The sequence below is a fragment of the Stegodyphus dumicola genome, chromosome 5, assembly GCF_044657685.1.
Source record: "Stegodyphus dumicola isolate Sdum_Otavi_A_Nest chromosome 5, ASM4465768v1".
NCBI lineage: Eukaryota > Metazoa > Arthropoda > Arachnida > Araneae > Eresidae > Stegodyphus > Stegodyphus dumicola.
The window spans coordinates 78,168,978-78,196,950 of NC_140772.1; the positions used below are offsets into that span (position 1 = coordinate 78,168,978).

The following is a 27,973-nucleotide window of genomic DNA, read 5'->3' on the forward strand; positions in this document are numbered from 1 at the left end:
TTATCACCAGTAACGATTCCGGAGCTTCAATTGACGCTGCAAGACGAATGGGCAGCAATGCCTCAACAACTCATTGACACCCTCATTCTCAGCATGGGCAGACGCTGTGAAACCTGCCTAGCAGTCAGGGGAGATCATATTCCCTATTAAAGACCGGATGTTTCTTGCTGGATACCCATTACAGGGATGTTTCGGCCTTCAGTTGCATTGCGCTCCATGCTACATTTTCAATAAAGCTTCTTTTTATCCCTCTGATTTCTCTTTTAGTAAGTGTTGCTTACATTACTCATGTCCTTACGTATTTGGGATCTTACGGTATTAAATGTGTTGATTTGGAAAGCTTTTGTACAAAGTTATATTGAGAAAACCGTCTCGTCCTTAATTTTTGCACACCAGTGTATGATTCAAACTAGGTGTGAGATGGATTTCTCCTAAATTCTCTTCATTCTCAAATACTACACCGACTGCTAGTACTTCTGGATTACATTTTCTGATTTTATTTATTTGAACCTTCTTTATAGCATCATTAATCAATTTCACTGTAAAAGAATCTGAATTCAACGAGATTATCTTTGAGGGCTCTTTCCACCTAGCATACAATTTATTACTGGAATCCGGAATTAATAGATACACTTGGTCACTCGGTCTGAATTCTTTATACGCCGCCTTTCGATAAGCATATTTTACGTGATCGCCTTGCTTCAATTCAGCTATCAAAGGTGCTACTCGGCTCTTTTTTAAACTCATTTTTTACCTCTGTAAATATTCAACTGCACCTTTTACTTAATTTTATATGAAGTAGAATTTCTTCTGACCACGGCGATTTTAAATCTGCCAATGGTCCTCTCTCCTCCCTTCCATACATTATTTTAAAATGTAATACTCCGATAGTGCAATTTGGGATTTCTCTGCAATTTGGGATACAAATAATAGGTATGGTATATGCCTGGCCCAATTTTTAGAGTTACTTTAAATGATAGGATGCAGCATACGTTTTAGAATTTGATTGTACCTTTCAACTTATCCTTTGTGGATGCTCCAACATTTCAAATCTAGGACGACTCGTGCCTAACTTCACATTAAAATATTGTGTTTTATTCTGCAATGATTTGGTATCTTATTCACAGATTATTCCCCGAGGTATTTCTGTTCCTTAAAAATCTTCAGTAATGCATTGCATGTGATTTTGCGGTAATTGTTCTCAGCGGGACCGCCTCTGGCCCCCTGAAATGTGTATCAACTAAATACGGTATGTTTAGTTGAATCGATTATATCAGCATTTGCTATGTCAAGCAAAAAGCACAAGCCTTTGGATTGGAATGGCATTCTGACCGCTGGGCTTCTCCCTACTTCTTTACACTTTTTCTTACAACTTCTGCAACATGTTTCTATATCTCGCGATATTTTTAGCCAATAAAATGAATAACGAAACCTTTCATTTGTTTTTCTCACCGCTAAGTGGTTTGCAAAAATGCATATGCGAATTTTAAATCTGCTTCCTTCTAACTTTTGGCATTACTAATTGATTAACTTCTCCAGAAATCATGTCTGCATGGTAAATTAAATCGTCTATTAGAAAATACCGATTTTTATTTCTGTCAGTGTCTTCAAGAATACCACGTAATGTCTCACAATTTCTTTTCTATTCTGAATAAATATTAGCGTCCGGTCATTGCCCCACATTTATTTAATTCTCTCATCCGCTCTGAACCTCAGCACAATTTTTTATTCGTTTTCCCTTCTTCTGGCATACATTTTTTACTTGTTTCAACTGTTGTATTGTTATGCATTAATTATTATTATTTTCAAGCTTTAAGTTTTGCTTAATTCAGTTTGTTTTCAGTAATTGAAGTTATTAATTTTTGCTTTAGTTGTTTAAATTTGGTTGTAAATTTAAACTGTAACCTTTGTAAACTTTAAATTTAGGGCTGGTTGCTTTAAAAGGTTTCTTATGTTGAAGTTGTTTAATTTTAATTTGAGTTTAGAGACTTAAGTTTACTTGGTTTTGTACTTTTGTTTTGACCCTTAAGGTTGTTTAACTTTTAACTTTAAATATTATAAAGTTTTGTTTGCTGCACTTTTGGTGTGTTAATTTTTTTAATTTAATTTTTACCCCTCTTTTTTTTTTTTTTTTTTTTAAGTTTATATAATTTATATTTTCTGAGTTGTGGTAAGGTAAATCAATAGTAATTGAAATTCAGTCTGGATAATGAGTGTGTACACTTAATTTCTGCTGAGGAAACAATTTGTTATTGTGCTGACATTTTAATAAATTTAATTGTTAAGTAATAGTTTAATTTTTAATGTCCTAAATTCGTTTATTGTGTTGAAAAACTATTCACTGGTATTGTAATTTTCACATCCAAAGTTGTTGGCTGAGAACTTATCTGGGGATTACTGCGCCCCGAAATTCTTTCGCGCAAGCGTTTGAACACATGTTCTGATGACTGCACCATCTGGAGTTTTACTTAAACAGGACCCCGTTTGCTGTGACATGTCTAGCGGGGAAATTTTCTACGGAGAGTTTATTTATGAGAGTGAAAAGTCGTTGGATAAGAAGCTCTCAATGTTAGAGCTGCGCCTCACGACGAGGCTAGTTTTCCCCACTTTTCCATCAGCAGAGAGGAGATTGACCCAGCGGAGTGGCCTTGAAGGCCGAATGGTTGAACCGCGATAGTTGGCGTCTTCTGGTAATCGGGAAACCCCTTCCCGTGAAGATTTCTCTGTTTGGGTTGCTGTGTTTGGCGTACCAACTAAACTTTAGTCCCTAACCTCAAATTAAAATTAAACAACTTCAACATAAGAAAACTTTTAAAGCAAACAGCTCTAAATTTAAAGTTCACAAAAGTTGCAGTTTAAACTTTCAACCAAATTTAAACAAATAAAGCAAAAATTAATAACTTCAATTACTGAACAAAACTGAATTAAGTAAGCAAAACTTAAAGTTTGAAAATAATAACAATTAATACATAACAGTATCATCTCTTCTGGTCTGGTAATTGTTATTTGCTATTGGCTCCAACTGCAGTATATGGTTTTGATTTGAATATTCCTCCCTTCCCCCTTCGCCTTCGTATTCGCCGCTAACAACAACTTATAAATATTTGGAGTTAAAATATAAGACACAATTAACTTATCTGTAATGGAAAATAATACAGTTACTCTATTGCATGAACAATTGGTGTCTCGTTTTAAAGAAATACGCAAGTTTTTTTTTTTTTTTTTTTAATCCGGCTTCATTTTATCTCCAAACTCTGATATCAACTGCATTTTAGAATAATCTTTATTTTTTATAGGATAGTGGTATATGGTTTAAATTAATAACTGGCGTATTTGCTGGACTGTCTAAATGTGTTCTGATTTCTCGCCTTTCCAACCAAATCTGCATATACTGTAAAGATTGTACGTGTATCAATTACATCATTATCAAGATATCCTATTTTAACTCTCGCGATTAATTTGTGTTCTTGCGGGTATTTTTTGTTCTATCAAGGGGACTCTTTATTTGATTTTGCTAAGCTGGCATTTTATCCCTCTCTTTTTTCAAACAGGAACGTAAATGTACAGTTTACTTACAAAGCTCATACTGATTTCTAGTGTTAAAATTATTTCTCATAGTATGTGACACCTATTTCCTATTACCATGATTCATAACTCCTGTTTCTTCCTGATTAAGGTTCCGCGTAAATCTTTTATATACTTCTGAGGAAATTTTACCCTTTAAAGTAAGCAAATTATCACGAAGTTCAACAACTTGTTTTCGTTTGAACCAGATCTTTGTGATTCTTGCATACTCCGCGTTTCCAAATCTAACGCATTCGGTAACTTGTCACTAACTATTAATTCATTCAGCATGTTAAAATCTCTCACCTTTTTAATATTCACAATAAAAATTTCAGTTTGCTCTCAATCTACTTGCGAACTGTATATAATTTTAAAATTTTCCATTGCTGCCTAAATGTAATTCTATAAACAAGCTTCTGAAGTTGGCTGAAATTTTCTCAAAACTTTGTAACTTTCAGGTAGTCCTTCATTTTTTCTGCGTTTACATAAACCAGTAAATCTGCTGCCCGAGCCCTAAGCCTAGGCTTTCGTTTTCGTTCACGCTTTTCTGTTCCGGGAACAGTCGTACGATACTGAACAGTTGATTATAGTTATAAAATGGACAGTCCTTTCACATACCAACTGCTCCCATGGCTGGGTCTGTAGCCCAGATTTAAATATGGCCTGGCATCACCAGTGCATCACAATATCACTGAATCAAGCCATAACTCTAGATATACTATATAGTCAAAGATAGATCGAATAAAACTAGTTTTGATTGAAAGATATCCAACAGTTTTTAACGGAACAGCTGTCATCCAACTATATGACAGTTCAAGACCACGTTATGAAAGAAAGACTGCAGATAAAAGAAGAGAGAAGGGAAGTGTTACATTACTCAAATTATTTGTCTGATATCGCACCCTCCAACTGCCATTCAATCACCTCTTTTCAACAGTTCTTGAGTGAATAAAAATTCAAAATGTGTAAGAGATCAAAAATGGATTTTTCAAACTTTATTATCAAGAATTATCTTTGATTTGCTGCTTCGAAATTAAAAATTTGCCTACTCGATGGTAAAACGTCATTCATACTGAAGGTGATTATATCATTAACAAAAAATAAACATACAAGTATATTACAAAACGTAACATTATTTTTTAAAAATAAAATGTATTATAAAACTTAAAATATCATGTATTGAATAATCTATAAAAATGCGCGTTTACAGAAGTGACAAATTATAGACAGAACTGCAGACTGCTTATATCTATCCCAGCATACAAATGGCTTAAGTCATAAATACATATCGCAAATAGTGGAAAAGCTGACGATGCCAAACAGAATCTTTTGGAAAGAACTTATTTGGAAACTTTTCATTCCTTTCTCTTCAAATAGTCTTCATCTTTTAAGCGTCTTTGAATAAGGCACCTGGATTTTCCCACTGCAAAATCGATGTGTCTGTGAAAAGGCTTTCGAATTCTTTCAGGTAGGCAATGGTACTTCGCGAAGAGCTAATGCTTGTATCGGCACCACTCTTTAATAGAATTATTTACCTAAGTTATGCGAGATTTAATTTCTCACGAAGTAAAAATTACATAAAGGGAATCATTTCATAAATCATTAATTAAATATGACTTATAGTATACTAAATCTGTTTCATAAGTTTAACTCACGAAAGAGGGACTAGAGTAGATACAATTTTTAATTTTTCCCTCAGCGTAATTAATATGTAAGTTAACTATTGATAAAAGTAAAAATACTGCAAGATGAAAGCTTTCTCTACTAGTTAAACATCTTATACTTTGAAATTTAGAAATAAATATACTTTTTAGATTTTAAATAAATACCTCTTTCAGTCTCTTCTTTGTATTTTATCATTGTTGAGATAAGTGTTCATTATTTTTGTCATAAAAACACCTTGCAATTTATGAGAATAAATCATTATTATTTGTCTTCTATTTATAAAATATTTCCATAAATTAGATCTTTGACATTTTAAGTGGGAATTATAATAGAACTGTTAAATTTAAACAGTACTGTTTTAATTCCCAATTAAATCCATATATATGATAGCATACTTCAGTTGCAGTGCAATGACTATGCAGTACAAGTAAATATACGAATAATTCCTACAAACATTACTTGCAAACAAACAGTTAAAAGGATTTTCTTAAAGTAATTCAAAATATTTTTATAGATGTTTATCTTATCTAGACTATTATGTAAATGTTACTCTGAAACTTCTTCTTTCTTGTCCGACATAATAAAGCATTCGAGTTTTATCGTTCATCGTTGCTATATATAACATGAAATGCAATTTCTATTATTTTAGGAATCCAGTTTTCCCAGAAGGACTATTAATTTCGTTTTGGCATTTTGCGTCGATTCACGATAAGCGTTATTTCAAGTTTTAAATTGTTGCCACCAAATATTATCTTCCTGTATTATATTTAAAGAAATTAAATAATGAAGAATTTGCATGAATGTATGCAAGTTTTTCGCATTATGATAAAAAAAAAAAAAACACTACCAAGAGCGATCAAAAATTTCAGTAACGTAATCTTCCATAGAGTATGGGCATGTGGAAGCCCTAATTTGAATATGAAATTTGTTTTATTATCGACTTCATATTTTGTAACACTTCAACGAATTTTTGGTTAACAAAATCAACGTTTTCAAATTGAGCAAAGGGAACGTAGAAGACAAAAAGCATTGTTATCTCCAGAGCGTGAGACTGCGTACCGGAAATTCTAAAGATAGGCTCAATTTGAAATTATTTCGCGATATTGCTCTTGAACTGAATTTTATGGTTTGAGTACGTAGAACATGACATTCAATAAATAAAGGTAACACATAAAAGGTTAAAAAAACGCCCCTTTGGACTTAATTTAAAATCTGAAACCTTTCAGATTTTATTTAATCCTCTATTTTATTTTTTTTATTTGGTCTTTCTTTCTTCTTTTTTAACTTTTGATACATAATTAAAAACAAATTTGATTTGAATATGTACCCTTTTCATTATCTGTTTATAACAACCACATGTCTTTCTTCACATAATTACCTTGCCTTTTAAAAGAATACATTGTTAAAATTGTTTCTACGAATTAATAATAAAAATATTTAATATATTACTTACCAGTTTTTAAACTATTGATGAAAATATGTATTTTAATATAGTATGTATTTTCTACTGCTTGTTACATTCACTAGAAATAATGTTATTATATTCACTCATATGAAATCAGACATTAAGAAATGTTTTCCTATGACTGAACTGAAACGTTGGTTGGTTGGTTTCATTACGGCAAAGCATAATAGGGCTATCTGCCTAAGGGGAGGGATGCCTTCGTGGAGGACGTTCTACGGAAAACTGGCTCGAATACACGTTACACATGGGGAAAACCACGAAAGCGCCCATGCAGCTAGCCCGTTCGCGGAATTCGAACCTCGGACTGAACTATCAGTGTTCAGCGACTTTACCGCTCGGCCGCTAGTGGGCCGAACTGAAACGAATCAAGAAATGTCGATAACTTTTGTTGAGCTATGAAGTACGTTAAATTATATCTAATATTGAAGTATGTTGTTTTTCTGTTTGGTTATCTTTTTTTGAATTAGGCTTTCGTCCAAGTTAATTTTAGTTCATATATATAAGAGAGAGCCCACAATTTAAATATGGGCTCCAAAATGCCGTCGGTTTATAATAAATGTAGTTTTGGATATCAAACAGTTTAACTTCAAGTCGGTGGGCTGAAATCTCGTTATTTTTCGTTAAAAATGGAAGATGCAAGATTTTCTCTTTAATTTTAAAGCATTTTAGACTGAACGATAATCTCTTTAAGTAGAAATCTTTTAAGATATTTTAATCCTAAACTTCAAACTATCCTAAAAAATCATATCTCGGCTTTAAATAAAGAAAAAAATAATGCATGGTAGCTTTTGGCATAAATTGTGCCAGATAATTAAATTTACTCAATACTTTATGTAATTTCTGTGATATTTTATGAGTATATATATATATTTAAAGCATTTCCTATGAACAGCTATTTGTATTATCTGCTTTTGTAAATAAATAGAGCATTTAACTTAAATTTGATATTTTGATTTTGTCTAATATTACAAATGTGCAAGTCCTTTGTTAAAAGTTTCATAGCTCACCAATAATTATAATGTTTTTTTTTTTTTTTTTTTTTTTTTTTTTTTTTTTTTTTTTTTTTTAATTTATGTAACAATTTTCTTTACTTCCGTAGTTCCATTCCGATCTAAGCAACATGATATGCACATTCACAACAAAAGCAAAAAATTAAATTCTAGATTATCGAAAATAACTTCACGACGAGATAACTAGACGTCTTTTGTTGTTTCGCATTGTGTTCTTATAAAGAAATACGCCATTCTATTTTGTCATATGTTAGCTTTCATCAAATATTTGCAACTACTATTTTCCTTTATTTTTCAAACATTCTGTAAACAAACTGAGCTAAATTAATTACAAATTATATATTTTATCATTCTTTTTTTCAGTGCCACCAGTAGAAGTTCATATTGAAGATAAAAACCGGGCTCTGTCTGCACAAAAACCTGTAGAGCTCGTGTGCAGGGCAGGTGGTTCCAGACCGCCAGCCAATATCACATGGACAATTGGTCGATTGCCTCTTAAAGGAACCAAAGAAAAGATATCTTCAGAAGGAAATATTACAACAGGAAGATTAACTTTCATACCTACGATAGAAGACAGAGGTAAAAATATAACTTGCAGAGCAGAAAACATGCTTATACCTGGCAGTTCAATTGCAGATGAATGGAAGGTAGACGTCCATTGTAAGTATCATGGAAATGTGTATAATTATTAAATATACCGGGTGATCAAAAAGTCAGTATAAATTTGAAAACTTAATAAATCACGGAATAATGTAGATAGAGAGGTAAAATTTGACACACATACTTAGAATGACATGGGGTTTTATCAGAACCCCAAAAAAAGTTTAAAAAATGTATGATTTTATGCAGGATGGCGCTCCACCCCATATTGCTAGACGCGTGAAAGATCTCTTGCGCGCGTCGTTTGGTGATGATCGTGTGCTCAGCCGTCACTTTCGCCATGCTTGGCCTCCCAGGTCCCCAGACCTCAGTCCGTGCGATTATTGGCTTTGGGGTTACCTGAAGTCGCACGTGTATTGTGATCGACCGACATCTCTAGGGATTCTGAAAGACAACATCTGACGCCAATGCCTCACCATAACTCCGGACATGCTTTACAGTGCTGTTCACAACATTATTCCTCGACTACAGCTATTGTTGAGGAAAGATGGTAAACATATTGAGTATTTCCTGTAAAGAACATCATGTTTGCTTTGTCTTAATTTGTTATGCTAATTATTGCTTTTCTGATCAGATTATTGCTTTTCTAATAAAACCCCATGTCATTCTAAGTATGTGTGTCAATTTTTACCTCTCTATCTACAATATAATACAATTAACCGTGATTTATTAAGATTTTTAAATTTATACTGACTTTTTGATCACCCTGTACATGTATTTTAAAATGCAATGAAGACAGTGTTTGAAAATTAAAGGCAAGCTATGCGAAATTTTCATATCATATTCTCTGAAGAAATGGGAAACTGAACAGAGATGAAGAAATTAATAAAATTCCCTCATAGCCAATATTAAGTATTATTTGGATGGTTTGAGTTTGAAATAAACCATCCAAAATAAACAAAACAGCGGAAGAAATTCATTTCTATTAATTTTCATGCATCCAGTTTTTAATATTCTTTAACCTGATGTAAAATTTAGCATCATTTACAGTTTTATGAAAGGTAATTTCCAAATGCTCAACTGTTTCTGTGTTTTTTTTTTTTTTTTTTTTTTAATTACCGTATAAACCTTTACTGAAATGTATATTTAACTCATGACAAATGCGTTAGTCAATGTTTCAAAAATATAAACGATAAAGTACACTAGATTATCAAAAAAGTGCAGAATGTTATATATTGCTAAGTGTTTCCATTGATTTAGCTTTCAGAAGATAGGTTTAAATACGAAAATCTCTGATACACATGTAACCAAACTATTTCTAAGATATAACCCTAAAAACTTTGAAAAAGTCTCGTTTCTTGACTGAGACATATAGCTTTTGTGGATGAAATTTAATCTTTCGTTCACACTTACATATTCTATTTCGCAATGGGCAGGCAAAATTATCCCGAAATGCTAGTAAAAACTTCATTAAATCGAAAATGATCACAAGGAAAGAGTATGTAAATGAATCCACTGCAATCTGTTATCGAAATTCAAACATACTTCTGGTTTGATGCATAAGCTAAAAAAAAATTCTAATTTTTCATTAATTTTGACATTTCTGTAACGCCACTAGAAATAATTTTAATGGAATTATTCAGCAAAGTGCTGATACATTTCATTACTACATAATTATTTTTCTCCTATGCAAAACGATAAATTTTAACTTGCAATGAAAAAGAGCGGTAATGAAGCATTTCTTTTAAATTTAATGCTGAAAACATCCGCCTTATTTTATTAAATTATATCCGGTTATTCCACGTGTTTAGAAATTTCTCCATCATTAAACAAATCGGCTGCTTTAATAAATGCAAAACTATCTCCAAAGCTATTTCCATAAATTGTAATTTAAACTCAAAGCTGCACTAAAACGCCATCTCTACACAGTTTATCTTCAGAAATTAATTATACTTGTAACATTAAACTATTTGTCTTTGACAGAAAAAGATGCAAAGGATAATTACTTACAATAAAATAATAAATAACAATAGGCTAAGAAAAAAACTTATTCAGAAAACCTCAGCGCCTTTTCCATAATCACTTCATTAAACGTTTCAAATTGCTTTTTTTCAGCAAAAGCGTTTTTTTCTAAAATCATTATTACTTAGATAGGTTGAAACGATTAATTAAGTAAACATTTTTGATTATCAAGATTTCTTATTATTTAAATTTCCAACTTGGTGAGAAAAAGTTTACAATAATTAATTAAAAATTAGAAATCATACCGCGTTATATTTCATCTTTGATGCTAACATCTTAAGTGCAGAAAGCTGATAAAGTCATTGATTAATATTTTCGAAGTAATACGTATAACAAGAATCAGAGATAAAAAGGTAAAAGTGATTTTTACTCAGATGAAATGAAATGAGATGAGGGAAAGAACCTTTCGTCATTTTAAGAAAGTCGACATTTTAAGATTTATTTCAAATGTATCCACACATAGCATAAATAAAACAGAATGTAACATTATGTGTTATAATCCTATATTTTCTCTTTAGATATAAATTGTATTCGCAAATTTATTGAGCAATAATTATAAGAAAATAAAAAGCGAGATCCAAATTTAATAATACATGACCCAAAACAGAAATTTCTTCTTTCCGGATAAGAGCAAACTCTCGTATAACTTCTTCACTCTGCGGCACGTAATTAACAGCCTTTCTGGAGGACATCAGGTGCTTAGGCACAATGCCAGCTAAAGTTGCATTTCACTAGTTCGAACTATACATAGGAAATCGAATCTTTTCACATATCTTAATCGTTATGGCTTGCAAGAAATTAAATGAGGTTGTCAGGATGACACATCACAGTCAGAGTTTTCGCCTCTATTTTTCAAGTATATGATCACAAGTAGGCAGTCCGCAAACTGAATGGAGACCCCGAAGCAATTTTATTCGACCCGCAAATGCATTTCCTCTAATTTAATTAGCAATATTATGATAAAAACCTGAAGAAAACGTTTAAGATAGTAATGATTTGGAGTCCAATTTCATATTATTTTTATTATAACAAACTAACTTCCCTGGAGCTAATGGTTGCTAAAAATAAATTTTCGACGAAATGAAGGTTCTGGAAGGCCAAGGAGCACAAATGCGAGGCTAGATAGGATAATTGCTCGCCAGGGTCGAACAGCCCCAACGGTATAATTGTCGACTAATCAACGCATTGCAGCCAGGTCTACACCTCCTGTGGTACCGTCCATCATCTTACGGCGCTTGTCTGAGGCGGGATTACGCTCACAGAAGCCTTTAAGACGTTTTTCTTTGACCCTACAACATCGGCGGAGACGTCAGGAGTAGCGTCGCAGCCTATCATCATGGCTGACATCAGACTGGCATCGTATTGTGTTCAGCGATGAATCCTGCTTCACTCTTGAAGCAGATGACCACCGTGTTCGCGTCTGTAGAGGATAGGCCCAGCGGTCTCAATCAGCTTTTGTTTTACAAAGGCATACAGACATAACCCCTGGTTAGATGGTGTGGGGCGCACCATCTTATGACAGCAGGTCATCTTTAGTCATCCTCCGTTATTTAACAGCTCAACAATATGTGGATACCATCCTGCGGGCGGTTGCATTACCCTTCATGGCACGTCATCCTGGGGCCATTTTCCAACAAGATAATGTCAGGCCACATACTGCTCCCATATGTCTGGACTGTGTTCGTGCGCTTGATACTTTTCCTTGGGCAGTAAGGTCACCAGACCTTTCACGAATCGAGCATGTCTGCGATATGGTAGGCAGCCAGTTTCAGGCACCACAAAATATGTGGAACGACAACTGATGAATGCCCAGCAGAATGTGTCGCAGGATGACATTAGGAACCTCTACCACTCCTTGCCTCGACGAATTAAAGCATGCATTGCCGCGAGGGGCAGTTTGACCAACACAACAACCAATTTGAACACTCAGTGGGTCAGTGGAGCCGCGAGCAGGTACTATGATCTTGATTTTTAAATTATTTTATTATCTGTGTATGAGCTATACACATATTCAATTTCATCCAAAACAACCACTTCCTTCATGGCGCTTCGATTCTTTTGTAAAACAGTGTATTTTATCTACCATTTTTAATTTTTCCGTCTAGTGATTTTTTGAATTACGTATGCGATTTTCAACTTAATAAATTGATTCTATCACGTAATTAATTTCATTTTTGTAGTTCCAGGAAGTAGGAAATAATTAATTATTAATTCCATGCATATAAAGTTCAGAATTCAAGTGTTACAAATATGTCTTATTAAATAAATACGTATAGGCATAGATGTTATTATGAAGAACTCTGCCAATTTCCCTAACAAATATTTTCTCCTTTTTTCTCTTTCAGACGTACCGCAGTTAACTCTGAAACTGGGCAGCAAGCTTCGGCACTCTCACATCCAGGAGGGCAAGGACGTTTATCTGGAATGTGCCATCATAGCCAATCCTTCCGTTTCGGAAATTGGATGGCGGTTTGAAGATAGGGAGTTACATACCAATAAGTCTGCAGGCATCATCGTTAGTAATCAATCCCTGGTGTTACAGAGCGTTAAGAGGAGTAATCGTGGAAAGTATACTTGCACGGCAGATAATTCTGAAGGCAGAGGAGAGAGTGCAGCTCTGTATCTTAGAGTACAGTGTGAGTGCAATGATTTCTTGCATTAATATATATGTAGATGAGATTTAATAGTTCGTAAAATTATCTGGCTTAATTAATTTTACATTCTTCATTTAAATTAGTAAAATATTGACGATTATTTTGCAGACTTCGTTTCTACTTTGAATACCTTATCTTCATAAAATTTAAATGGTAAAATAAAGCTACATTTAATAAGCTTTATCGCATCCATGAAAATGCAGCGAAACTTTTGCATCCACAATGCGATAAGTTATACAATGAATAGAAAATATTATGTGATAGGGCATAAAACAGTTAGTAATGGATACAAAATTACACTAATAACTAGGAAAAGCTATTTTACATGGAAGGAATCGTGAAGGCATCTGTCTGGATTTAATATCTATATAATTCGTATTTTTAATAGTGAATAACATCCACATAGAAAAGCAATTATAAAATAATCTATGAGAATAAATTTGATCAGCCAAATTCAGTGCATCGGTGAGAAGAAATAAACTTGTATTACTATTTCATTTCCTTTTGTTTGTATTTGATATTTTTTTTCTTTCAAATATAAATAATTTTACATTCTTATGTTATTTTATACTGAAATGAATTAATATATGAATGCAAAGTTTTCAATGCTTATGCTAAGAATAATTTGGATGTTTCCATCGAAATGTTTCGCTGAATAAATAAGATTTTTAAGAAATTTCATGTGTTGTTAAGTTTACTTACCTGAAATATTTCTTTGTTGCAGGGTTAAGACATTATTTTCTTTAAAAGTTTTCTCTAAAAATAAAATTAAGTTAAAAGAGATAATATTTTTACTGTTTTGAACAAACAAGTTGCATGTAAAGTTGGACACGAGCGTTAATTTTAAGATTCCTCTTTTTCATGAATGTAAATATTATTGAGAATAAGATAAAGATTGTGTTTTGCTACATAAAACGTAACTTGATCTTTGAACATGGAAATCAGAAATCAAATTTTGTAGCCATTGTTGCCATTAATAAATTAGTATTAAAAGAAGCAATGCAAGGTTGTACTTTTTTTCGTGAAATTTTATTTCAAAAGTAAACATCTTATTGTCAAGAACTCGATTGTGATAGTGAAATGTAACGGAAATAAAATATTCCATTTATAGAAATTTATAAATCAGATAGTAGAATATTTGCAAGAGAGTGCAAATAAAAAGGATATTTTGCATTCCAAAATAATTAGAAATACAGTTTAGATTTTTGAATGATAATTGAAGCTGAAAATTATCATCTATCTGGCTATCTATACGCGTACATAATTAAGCAATTATGAAATTCTTGATCTGATGCATAAAAATTAAAAAGGTATTATGCTATTCTTTGCGTCTACAACATCTGATGTCTTAAAAGCACGTATTTTAAAATTTCATTTATACATGGGACATTTTAGCACATTTTACGTGTATTCATTTAATTTTGCTTCCATCGTTATATACAATAAGAATACGTATGAAAATATATTTTTATTATGAAACTTAATCACTATATGTGTTTGTTCTCCCACAGATGCGCCAGTTTGCAAATCAGATCAGAAACTACTGTACGGCGTGGCAAGACACGAACCTGTGAAAGTGTCTTGCGAAGTGGAAGCGGACCCATCCAAAGCGAATTTCACCTGGAAATTTAATAATTCCGTGGAGAGCATCGAAGTGGTGTCATTTGCTAGTGAGGAGAGCCGAAGCATTGCGACTTACATACCGAGGACAGAGTATGATTACGGCACGTTGCTCTGCTGGGGCAAGAACTCGGTGGGCATGCAGAAGGAACCCTGTGTCTTCACAGTCATACCTGCAGGTAATTTCAAATGCGTTTCGTAATTGCGGCAATGATCTTACGATGGTAATTGCGAGGGATGTTTCATTATGCAAGTAATGGGAGTGTTTCGTAATTACGTGCCCGCATTAGCGCTTTATTCTGAACCAGGAATTGACTAAGAAATAAAATTCAACATGTGGTCAATAATGTTTAGATCGCAAACATCTCATTGTATCTCGAAATGAAAATGCTTTCAGGTCTAAATCGGATTAAATAAAATACCAAGTAAATGGTAGTAAAGAAATATGCGATGATATTTTAGTGAGATGACTTTTTGAAATGCATAGGTTTCTGTTACAGAAAATATTTTGTATAGACTAAATTTAGATGCATTTCGCATGTGGTCCACATGAAAATTCTGCATAAATTAGTTACATTTAGCTAAGGTTATAAAGCAAAAGGAAAATTTATTACATTTTAACAACAAAATATTTATCAAATTTTGTTCTAAGAATATTGCTCTATAAAATGTCAAACATTTTTTTTTTTTTTTACTTAATATCATGTTCATAAAAAAGAAGAAAAGAATATTGGACCATCTCCATTACAGAAAAGCAGGCACGAAACAGTTTTTTCTGGAGCAAAATAACTAGACACTTCATATTTTTACCAGTAGTCCATCTGCGCTCTGTAAAAGTTTGACTAAACATATGCTACTAAATAAATCTGATATTAAATATGCAATGTATAAGTTCAGTTAGTTGTTTCAAAGAATAATGAAAAACTAAAAAAAGGCTTAAAAATCTTTTATTCTTTATATTAACTTTGAAAAAGTAACTGTTATAAGAGATAAGAACAAGATAATTACTTTAACACTATTCAACAAGCAATATACTGCCGTATGCAACTTTCTGCAGAGTGTGACACATAATGTCCTATAACGGAAAAAAAATCTATGTTTTGATTTTTAGCTAAAAAAAATATGCGAATTTTTACCTGTGTTCATTTTGAATATTTGAACCATGACTATGCAGTTAGATTTTGGAAAATAAACTATGCAGTTAAAAATAATTCAAAATTTTGTGTGAAAGTTTATAGCAATTGCATGAAACTGCGTCTAAATTTTCGGGCAAATAGCTTTTACTAGACATAGCTATTCTACGCCATTAGCAGTATATTTGTGTGAAACCCATTTCTTATTAATTAACATTAATCCGGATCAGAAAAAGAGTGTTCACCTCATCGAGTGACATTACAGTACAATCAGTAAAATATAGAAAATGAGATTCACCGTACCATAAAGGAAAATGGAGAACACGACTGAAACAGTTTATGTAATAAATTTTTGCAACGGGTTTGCTGTCTGGTCAATACGTAATCACAGAAAATGGATGACAAATGGCATGACTGCTTCTGTTCTGCATTAAATTTCAGATATTCAGATTACATTGGATAACACGATTGGCTCTAGATTCGAAAGGAACTGCATGCATTCGAAAAACACGTTCTGTTCTTATCTACTTTTAAGGAATGTTATTTACATTGAAAAATATTTTGGAGAAGAATTGTGTTATGCTATTTTCAACTTCGTAGGTTTTTTGAAGATTAGATGTCTGGAGGCGGAAAACGTGATAACCTTTCTAAATTGGTAAAAATTCTGAAACGTCTCTTTCCAAAATTCTTCTTACCTTACGAAAGGAAATTAAACTATCTTGGCATAATATTGCTTTGGCTTGTAAATTATGCTCAAGTTACTTACACGCGAAATGTCATGAATAACTACTCGAATCGGTATTAAAATTCTTTACTCTTAATAAATTCATACGAGTTCAGCAAATTTGTATGACTCGGTATTCTAAATATGGGGAAGAGAAATATAAAGAGAGATTTGATTTCCTAATTTTTTGTTTCTCCTAAAATATAAAATATAATATAAAGTACATAGAAAGGAATTGAACCTGGAAAGTAGTAAAAGGAAAATAATAATACCAAAGGAAATAAAGGAATGAAGCGTGGAAAACAAAAATGCGTAGGATACTACACGGAATAAGTGAAAACCGAAACAAATTTATAAATTTTCGTGTAAATAAAGTAGAAAAATAGTAAAAGTGATTAATGATTTAATGGTAATTTTGTTAACCGTATTGTTGCATCTGCAATCATCAAGCACTAGCATAACAATTAATGCAGTATTCGTTCGCGTTTAAAAGAACTCTTAGGTTTCTTCAAAATTTGTACTGGAAAATTTATTAAGTCATGAAACATGCCTCTCGTTGTAGCAACCAATAAACAGATATTCTCAGGTGTGTCCTTGTGATGTAGAGCTCAGCTCGTCAGATTCGATTCTGTAAAAAAGCATTTTTAAGTTACGTTTCTCTTTTTACAATGTCTAATAATCTTTCGAATGCACGTAATGTGTTCTGAAAGTTAAATTACCTCGGGGTATCTAATGAACAAAAGGTTTTTTATAGAGGTGTTAAATATTTAAAAGGTATAAAAAGAAAAAATTAAAAAGAAAGGTAACTTTAGTACAAACATAACGTTAACTACAAAATTAATATTCTTATAAACTGATAAATTAGTAATGTTAAAAATGTTAACGCTAAAAAAGAAAGAATATTGCTTTTTTATAAAATATGCAAACAATAGTATATTGATTTCAGTTGAAAACATTCTAATTCGGTAACAATTCAGTTGATAACTGGTTTATCATCTTATCAACAGATATTCCGAAGCCCTCAAGAGAGAGCATTGGAACATGGACTCATTTTAAAGTACATGCTTTCTTAAATTAAATGCACTTAATCTTGAACATCACGCTATTTACTAATTATATGTTTAAACGCAGAACTCTCTGCATTATGATTAATGAATCTTTCAAAGCAACCGATCAATATTTTTGCAAAAGCTGCTAGACCATTCGAAAATCGGATAAATAATTTTTACTAAATTCTTAAGTACTTTAAAATAATTTTATAGCACAATTTACAAATTATTACTCAGACATCCATTAAACTGGTAATTTAACAGTGGAAATCTGATATTAAATATAAGTTACTAAATAATAAGTGTCTCAAATAATCAAATGGTAAAGTGTGTGTGTGTGGTTATGGCAAAGCCTCGAGGACTATCTGCCTAAGGGGAGGGATGCCTTCGTGGAGGGCTTTCTAAGGGAAACTGGCTCGTATACACGTTACACATGGGGAAAGCCACGAAAACGCCCATGCAGCCAGCCCGTTCGCGGGATTCGAACCTCGGACCGAACTACCAGTGTTCAGCGACTTTACCGCTCAGCCGCTGGTGGACCTCAAATGGTAAAGCAAATTAAACAAATCTTAATTTCCTCTAAGAAATACACTTATTTAATTTTTGAAACAAATATAAATTCTCTATATTGCCTATTAGGTAATTATCAGTCTTTTTAGTAGTATTGCCTTTTTTTAATTTTACAGTTAAATGTTAATTTTTTTAAAGTTCATAATATTTATACTGTGTCTTATTTAGTTGGACGTATAAGTTTAAAAAACGTTTTATAATGCCAGAAATAACTGAGTTCACATATTCCTTAAAGTAGTAAGTCTGCGAAAAATATCCTACTCATATTTGATGATATAATAGAGATGTGAACTTTCTCCATATCCATAATAACTTAAGGTATTTATAATTAAAGTCGCTAATAACGACTTTAATTATAAATAATAATAATAACTTGTAATATCGTTAATAACTTGTAATATCTAGCTGTTAAGCTTTCAGTGTGACAGCTGATGTAATCGCAGGAAGCAGATAGAAGAAGGGTTAAAAGAACCCCTTTGTTTGATTCTTTGAAATTCACAATGCGTCGACTTGTCGCTAATAAATTATGCCTCAAATGGGCAGTAAATCAATTAACAAGAACTAAACAAAACAGTAGAATTTTCCCCAGGGCTCAGATAATCCTGTTACCTAAAACCGCGTCGAAGTCTAGTGGCAACAAAGAAATAGTAATTACGCCTCTTTAACCAGGAATATGTGCAGAATCAGAAGCTTATGCTACAAAGATACAATGCTTGCCCACTCTTTCCAATTTTCTCTTTTAGAACTCAGTATTTAAATTCTTTCTCTTAATGGTCCCTCCTTCAAATTTAAATATTCCGGCATTGACAATTAGGGGAATGAAGGCATATAGGAAAGAAAGCACACACTTAACTGGTTATTCAAAACAGATATAAATCTCTACAAATTCATTCTTCTCAAGCCCAAATACAAACTGTAATGCAGTCTTTGTTACTTGCACGTCACAACGAGACTATAAGGCACATAAGACTATAAGAGTTTGAGGATTTTGATCTCTCGGAATCCGCAGAGTATCCGTTTAGATGTTTCTAAAGTACACCATTACGCTTAAGACTAATTTCATGCTAATGTTTCTTTATAGCATTTGTTTTTTCCTTCAGCTATTGGTCATTGGCTCATATTATCTTACTCAAAAGAAATAGTTTGATGTAAAAATAAGTTCGCTGATTTAGGACTGTTTCAGGCTTTATTTAACATTGCACTCAATGGATATTTAATCTGCAGAAATCCAAATGCAACAGACTGTGGCCGGCGTGAACACACGTCTTTTTATATAGGTGGCGCTTTGCCTCTTAACATGGCACCAGGACTTGCAGTGTATTACATACAATCATGTAATAACAAATTAACAATAAAATATTGAAACAATAACTCTATTGTCGATTGTAATAATGAGGTAACAAATGCACATTATAACACTAGAATTAAAGCATCAGTATGTAAAAATTAATTATTTATAGGTGATAAACCTAAGTTTCAAAATGGTATTTTATAATGACTTGAAGCTGTTTCAATTTCTACTACTCTAATTTTTTTATCTCTACTCGGATATACTCTTTTTAATTTTATCGAGTGACTGTTTGAGATGTGAAAAGTTGTCTTAATTATAATAACATCTCATATTTTCACATTGCCTTCACAAAAACATCCATTTATATCCTTTTTGTAAATTACTTAAATTACTACTCCTTCTTTTATTTCATACAGATTGAAAACTTTGGGTGATTTTGTGAAAACTTTATCATCATTTATATTGGTAATATCAGTCTCAATAATTAATTGCAGGAAATAATCTGCCAGTTAAAAAATGCTCAAGTGAAAAGAAATTTTAAAAGAGTTAGTACCCGGGATGGTTCCCGCGATCTCCGTCACTCGTTCACTCACTCGTTCATTCACACTACATACATTTCCGATAAAGGCCCAGGTGCACTTCATCTGGAACTTCGTTCCTTCATTATATGCCAATTGTTGTAGCCTTCTTGTTTCCGGATACGATGCACTAGTTGTGCCGTACGTTACAATACACAATCTATAAGTTTCGATTGAATCACTGTCAGAGGTCTTTCAGACAGTTTCTAAAACATCTCGTTGTTCGCGATAAATCCAAATCATGCTATGATGTCAGTAAAAAAGCAAATAAATGATTACTGAAGCATTCTCATTATTGCAGATAGCTTCTTTTAATGCACACCTCCGTTTTACTGAAGGGATTTGAAGAATTTGTCGTTCAGTGCTAATTCCAAAGCATTAAAAACTACTCTTAAAACTAGGAAACCCCCAACATATAGCGCATGCTCAATGGCTCGGTTATAAAGACTCAGCAATTGCAACTTCTTAGTTCTACTTCAGACCTTTCTAACTTATGTTAATCTAGTTCAATTTGTTTTCTTTCATCGATTTTGCAATATTCCACAGTTAAATAAACCAAATCTGTGACAAAATGAATGATGTAAAATTTTTAATACATTTGATAAGCTTAGTTAAATGAACAATAATCATTTCACTTATCTCTTAATCTAAATCGCTGGCAATCTGTCTAAGGTTTTCTTTTCTACAATTTTAAACATTTTAAAATTTGAAAACTGCTTCATCCTAATCACATTAAAATCTCATACGAAGGACAGAATTCCATTTAACTTCACAGTACTTTGATATTTCAGGAACCTCACTTCTGTTTTCGTTTTTGCATTTCAAACAGCTCTGCATTAATTTAGTTCCCACTCCGTCTAAATAAGGACCACTTATGGTCAATAGCTCATGTTACCTTACTCGAAAGAAATAGTTTGATGTAAAATTAAGCTAACTCATTTAAAACTATATCATAATTTGATTTAAAATACTACTCAGTGTGTCTGTACTCCACAGAACCGCAACACAACAGACTATGGTCAGCATTCACACGAGATTTTTTTTACGTAGATAGATGGTGCTTTACTCCATCTCCAGATGGTGCTTTACTCCTTAATAGACATCATCTCATGAAAACTAGGTTCACTTTAAATAAAGAACGATACCGTAGTTTATAAACAGAGCTGTGTCAATTCACCAGCAATTCTTAAGTCTATCATTTGTGCGCTCGTCTGGATTTTAGTCAGCGTTTTCTGTAACTCCTAGGAGAAGCCCTGGTGGCTGGGGGCGAATTAGTGAGGTGATGAAAGTTATTTGCTGTGCTATACATATTAAATACTTATATTTCTACGAATCCGCAAGAAGCGCCGATCAGGTTTTGTTAAATTTTTGCTATACTACACGAAGCAGTTGTAAATAAATATTGTATTTAATATTAACTTTTAATAATAGTATGTTAATTTCTCTTTTTTGTATGCATTCTTGGAGTAATTTGTTTTCAATAACAAGTTGAGATTTCATCTGAGACATAGTTTAATTAGCAATTAACCCTAACCTTACAGCGTTGTTTCATGCATAATTACATATTTCTTCAGCACCAGCTAGAAAGTTCCCCACCAAGGTATCCTTACCCTAGGCAGACAGCCCTAGCGTGACTTGCAATAATTAAACAAACCAAACTTTTATTAGAACTTATGTTAAATTTGGTAGTAGCTGCTTCTATATTTATTCATATTCAGATTCGTCTCAGGTATGCTAGTTCTCTGGAAACATTTGCTTCCACACAAGAAGAACATAAAACCTACAATCACATCTTTGAAATTATGCCAATGTGTAATACTTTCCTGCCTTCATCTTAAAAAATATTCCATTTTGTTTCTTGATATTTACACCTCTCCAGAAATAAAAATTTCATATAAAGGCACTGCCATTTAAAATCATAAACATAGTCACCTGAAATATTTCGAGTATATCATTTCTAAAGAAACGACTTTATTCCTCGACACAACGTTTCCTACATTCGCGACATTTGCCTGATGTCAGTGACATATATGCACGCACATATTGAGATTAAAATGTAATACTTAATTAAAGTTCATTTCATTAGCCAGGCAGAAAGCTTTTACGTAAGCCTACTTTATAAGGTATTAGCCGATTTTCCCTTACGTGCTGTTATAGTGTAAGTGGGAGAATGTTCAGCTAGAAACAGGAACATCCATGGTTGTAATCCTAGATAAATCGCCTTTGATTTCTTACATTTCTTGGCTCTAAATAAATCATAAAAATGTGGCTTGTTCAAGCTTTTGTTATAAACAACTACTTTTTACATAGAAGTGCATTTTTAAGCATACAAGTTTGTCTCTCTCGAAATAATTAATAACGAAGAAATTAAGGAAATGCGTCTGAATCTGAAAGAATGCAAAAGAAAAGCATTCTGGGACGGGAAATGACATGTATTCGGCACGTATCTTTAGCCAAATCCTAATTAAGGTTTAATTAATTACACTTTAATTGGTTTCATTAATTATTCTCCTTATTAACTAAATCTTTGCATGTGTAATAATTAATACTGTTTATCAAATAATTAATTTTATTTAATTGGAAATCTTTATATAAATAACAATGAAAAGAAACTGAAGTATGATCTTATGAATTATTTTCAGCAATGTACTACACCTTCATTTTGCGAATTATAAAAAGTACAAATATGTTACGTGTGCCATAAATGCACGCACTTATTTATTCTTTTTATGAAGCAGATAGCTTTAATCTTCTTAAATTATGAATGCCACGTTGTTAACTGATTTGCATTCACATATTATCGCACAATTGCGGGAAACCAGGAGAAAACAATTATTTGTTGTTTAATCGTTGTAAGTTTAATATGCAAGAATGATGCATTCAAATTTTTGTTTGGAGAAAGAAGTAACAAAATTTATCACAAATATTTAGTTAAAAACTACGAAACATACAATGTGTTTAAAGTACGACAGAAATCTAACAATCGCGATAATGATGATTAGCGGAAACCGTTTCCGTGCATGCCGGTGCTTCAATTTAATTTGTAATGTAAGAAGAAACTGTAATTAAATCATGCAGCACAATTTAATCATGGTAACGCTTGATACAAGTCTCAAGGTAGGTGAAACATACTGAAATTAATATGTATTCAGTCTGCACAACTAATTACACAGATGTCCGTCCCCTCGCAAGCTAATTAACATGAAGTTATCTTCACTCAGCACACAGGTTCGTATTCCCATGCCCTTGCATCCTAATGAAGCACGAGAAAGGAACAATGATTTCAGAGTCAGTAAGTTATTGATTTTAGAACTCTTCATCATCGTATTTGTTTTCAAGTGATAAAGCGTTAGGTACCAACAATATTAAATATCATATTGTTATCATTAATATCGCTTTTGTGAATAAGAGCCACCTGAAACATCATAAAGGTAGACAAAAAAAGAACAATATACTGGATATAATCATAATTATATCTGAAGGGGTTTTATGGACACTGTAGAATATATAGTCAGAGTTTTCCGCAACATTAATGAAGGACTTCTTGACATTTTCACTCATTTCTTTAGTAATATCTAAGAACACTCTTGTTGTATAGAAGAGAGGTTTTGCTTTAAGCAGCTGAAGTTTGAGATTTAAAGGACAGAAAAGTTAAGCATTCTTTGTCTTACAATATCTGCAAATGTGATCCAGACAGAAGAAATTTACATGAATCAGAAACGCAAATTTTAAGCATATGTGTCTTTTTACAGTTAGAAACAAGTCGAAGATTTTATGAAAGTTAATCAAATACTCATTTTTACAAAAAACAATTTAATTAAGAACAATGGTTTTCAGTGCCTCTTAGCTTTCTCTGCTAATTAAAATCTGTAGCAATGTTTGGGGGGAAAAAAGTTTCAGATTTTATATTACGACCAAGGAGACATTTTTGTTGAACGTTTTGTGTGTTACCTTTTTTTATTAAATATCACGTTCTTCGGACTTAAACCATAAAATTCAATTCAACAGAAATATCACAAAATATTTAAAAATATAATATCTGTAGAACTTCCGACGCATAGTCTCGCACGCTGCAGGCTTTGTTTTTTTTTTTTTTCCTACACGTGCACTGTTGCCATTGAACGCTTAGAAAACGTTGAGTTTGTGAACTTAAAACTCGTTAAAGGTTTACAAAATATGTAATAGATTATAAAACAAATTCCAAATTTGGGCTTCCAGATGCCCCTATTCGAGTGGAGGACTACGTTATTCAAAATTTGATGTCTCTAGGTTCCGTTGTTTTTTCACAATGCGAGAAACATACATAAATTCATACTTTAATTTCTATAAATATAATGCAGGGCTCTAATATTTGGTGGCAACAATTTGAAAACGAAACGATGTTTTATAGTGAAGGAAGCAAAATGCCAAAAGGAATTTAATAGCTATTCTCTGGGCAAATTGCCCCTTTGTCACACTGAATCACAATCAGTGTCACACTGAATTAAAACAGTATTTGCCTTGTGAGGTTTATCTATTTATTTTTAACTAATAGTTCATTTTAAGTTTGATTACTTTTCTATTACTACCATTTCACCCACGCTTTAAATGCCAGAATGTAAATGAGATAGCGAAAATTTATTCAGATTAAAAGATAGGTTAAAAAGAGGTGCTATTTAAGCAAGAGTTTTTTAGAGCGTGTCTGCCTATTCCAGTCCAGGTTGTGCTGTGATTATTACTGACTTGAGTTAGCGGCGTTGAGTGTTTCTAGCCATTTAGTTTTGTCTCGCCGGTTTACTATAAACCAGAGCCTTTCCTGCGAGTTAAAGTACTCTGTGAGCCGTTAGGATAAATCTACCGTACGTTGAAATTATTAATTGTTACACATTTCTTTTAAGCCAGTAGTGATTGACTTATGTAAACCCAAGTAGGGTCATTTGTTAAGTAGTGTTCGAATAAAAGGGACTTATACACACTTCTTCTAATTTCTGTGTTTTTTCACAAGGCTAGAAGATAATTATTCAATATTAGTTCTAAAGTATGTTGTTTAAGTTTCCAAAGAGACATACACTTTACAGCCTTATTAAAATACCTTGAATTTTAAATAATTTTATTTTCACAGTTATCGAAGGATTACAGAAAATTTCAGTTATTTGTCTGTTGTAATATATCATACTTTATAACTAGCATTGAAGATAAGACCTAAATTCCTTTCTCTCAGTCCTCATAAAATTAGCATAATTTTGTTACAAGCGACATTAGTATTAAAAGCATTCTCCTGCATTTACTCATAAAGAAAATAAAACACATTTATGGGTACTAATTGTGTACTTCTTAATAATAGGACAACATTTGCAAAATTATATTAATTGATTTGAAAATGAGTCACGCATTTTGCATTTCCTTAACAATGAATAAAATATTTATAGTTTTGCTTAAAAGTAATTGGAAATTTATTTGTAATAATCAAGAGTTAATTAGATAGGTATAAAAAGTACAAAAATGTCCCAAATACAATAAAGAAAAACAAAAATTCAAAGGCTGATCAAAATAAAAACTCACAATAATTTTTATCATTATTTATCAACGGGGAGGGTAAGAGGTACACAGAATATTCGTTTAAATATAAAATTGGGAATTTCAGTCTACTCATGTGATCAGAATGATAATAGAAATGTAATATGTTTAATAAGTTATTATTTTGATCATTATTTCTTATTCAGTAGCTTGGAAATGGAAGTATTCACCCGTTGTGATGCATTGAAGGAAACACAGAAGTTTTGATAAGCGCATAAATTTTGATACATGCATTTCTTTACCAGAGATAAATTAGAAAAGTGCAACGTATTTTATAAAACTCGAAACTATGGTTATTTAATCTGTCAGAATTATATATACAGCAGTAAGAGTTGAAAATAGTCTGTCTTCAGTTACTTTGCAGAGTAAAATATGCGTTTCAAACGAAGAAAATTCTATTTACGAACTAACCTTTTCATATCAAGGGGCATTAGGAGAGTAAAAATTCCATATTTACACAATAAGATACACAAAAAGTGTATTAGTCTGTGTTTACATACATAGATACTCATCATTTACACAGATCTCATAACGTTTAACGTTTTCATACATTGTAATAAAGAATTACAGTTTATAAAATGACAATACATATTAGAATATTATTTGAAACCCGTAATGCAACATCTACCATCTAAACTGGCATTTCGAATGCATAATTACAACATTATTCTTTGAATTTTAATTATTGTGCGTTGCTGAAATTCAAAGGTAATTCAGTAAGATAATCTGCTGTATAACCGCAAAACAGAAACATAAAAGGCTGGAGTGAATTTATTAATCCAGATTCTAATAAATGTAAATAAACTGTAGCGTTTGGCCATTTTGGCCTCGTAAATTGTAATTGGCACATTTATAATTCAGCATTCACAATTTAAGCTTGCAGTTTAGGTGTTCGCTATTTGTAATTTAAGCATTCTCCCATACGTCGCATCTCATTTCGTTCTTCAATATGTCCTGAGTCATCACAGAGAATTTAGAATGTTTCTGATTACACCCAACATTTCATAACATTATGTAACTGAAATTCTGTCACAGGTATTTGAAGCACTATGAACACCAGTAGAAAATACATTTCTAGAGCAGTAGTTTGGGAAAATCAGAGCATGCAATTGCTCTGCTGAATTAGTTAGATGCGAAATAATTGTGTAATCGCGAGAATACGTTGAATAATGTTAATAGCAGAGTCTTAGAGAAGCCATTCTATTAATTATTATTGTTTTATTATTTATAGTACTATATTTCATTTGTTTTTTTTTAAATCTGAAGAAATGTGATTGTGACTCTAGAGAGAAAATTTCAGTGATTTTTGACATGATTCGAAAAATAATATTTCCAAAAAATATCACACATTTGACATTTCGACAGAGATGGGTGTGATGTATGATATAGATATTATTACGCTTATAAAAATGAGACGCTTGCAATATTAATATAGATTAAAAATTGCCACCTTTCTTAAGTAAAAATTTGTAAAATATTCTGTTGAGGCAGTGCTATAGATACTTATTCTAATATACTGTAAAGTTATCTGCAAAATTTATTTAAATTTAAAAATAGATGTAATCAAACAATGTAGCATATCCTGAAATTATTAAATAAATGGATATTTAGGAAATTTTAGTCCGAAGGAAGATTTCAGAGTATATATTAAAGTTCATTGTGCTCTCCTCGTAAATCCAGAATTACTTCCATATATCCAAATTATTAGTCCAAACTATTACATATAAACAATAATTTCGATGTGTATAAAATTTAACATACCAATAAATTTATACGTACAATACAGGAGAATACGTATAGCAATACATAAAAACAGTACGTATAAATCTTAAACATTCATTTGAACATGAATCTCGTGTATTTTTATACATAGATATATCTATTTGAAACAAGGTAAATTTTTGTCATAAATTTGGAAAACCGCTGAGTTAACCTTGAATTCTATTTTCTCTAGTTGTGCAGTTTATACAGTTTTTAACTATCGAATGTTTCTCATATTAAAAAAAAAAAAAAAAAAAACTGTTTTTATTTCCTTAAGATAAAACACATTAACATGCAATTCATTTGCATTTGTACACAACTAAAACAACGAGGTTAATTTTTATTTGCAAAGGCTAACAAATATTAAGCCTTTAAGCAATATATAGCTGTTTTCTTCCATTGATATTTGAAATTTTTTTATTTATCAATGCTTCAGCACATGCTAGCTGGAAACTCTACATTCATGTACATTCAACTAAATAAATTTACTCGTTTCTTAAAATATACATTGTGCTAAATTATTACTTCATATTAATTATAGTGGAGAAAAGTAAAAATAGTAGTAAATTGATCACCTTATTTGGATACAATTAAGTAGCAGTCTTACCGGATAGCTGAAGTCCCACTGTTTAGGATAGTCCTACTGTTTAGGAAAATTAAAAATAGAAAGCATTTTCGCAATGCAATTACAAATTAGAGAAGGGTGCACAT

At 32.0% G+C, this 27,973-nt stretch overlaps 1 protein-coding gene across 1 annotated transcript in view; it reads left to right on the forward strand.

The window, feature by feature from the left end:
- The window catches only part of LOC118192543 (neural cell adhesion molecule 1-like), a 332,149-nt gene that overhangs the window by 86,795 nt on the left and 217,381 nt on the right, over window positions 1–27,973 (forward strand). Inside the window, exons 5-7 of the mRNA XM_085817818.1 lie at window positions 8,068–8,364; window positions 12,672–12,962; window positions 14,492–14,779. Of these exons, the coding sequence (XP_085673944.1) occupies window positions 8,068–8,364; window positions 12,672–12,962; window positions 14,492–14,779 (876 nt within the window). The remainder of the gene's footprint in view (window positions 1–8,067; window positions 8,365–12,671; window positions 12,963–14,491; window positions 14,780–27,973) is intronic.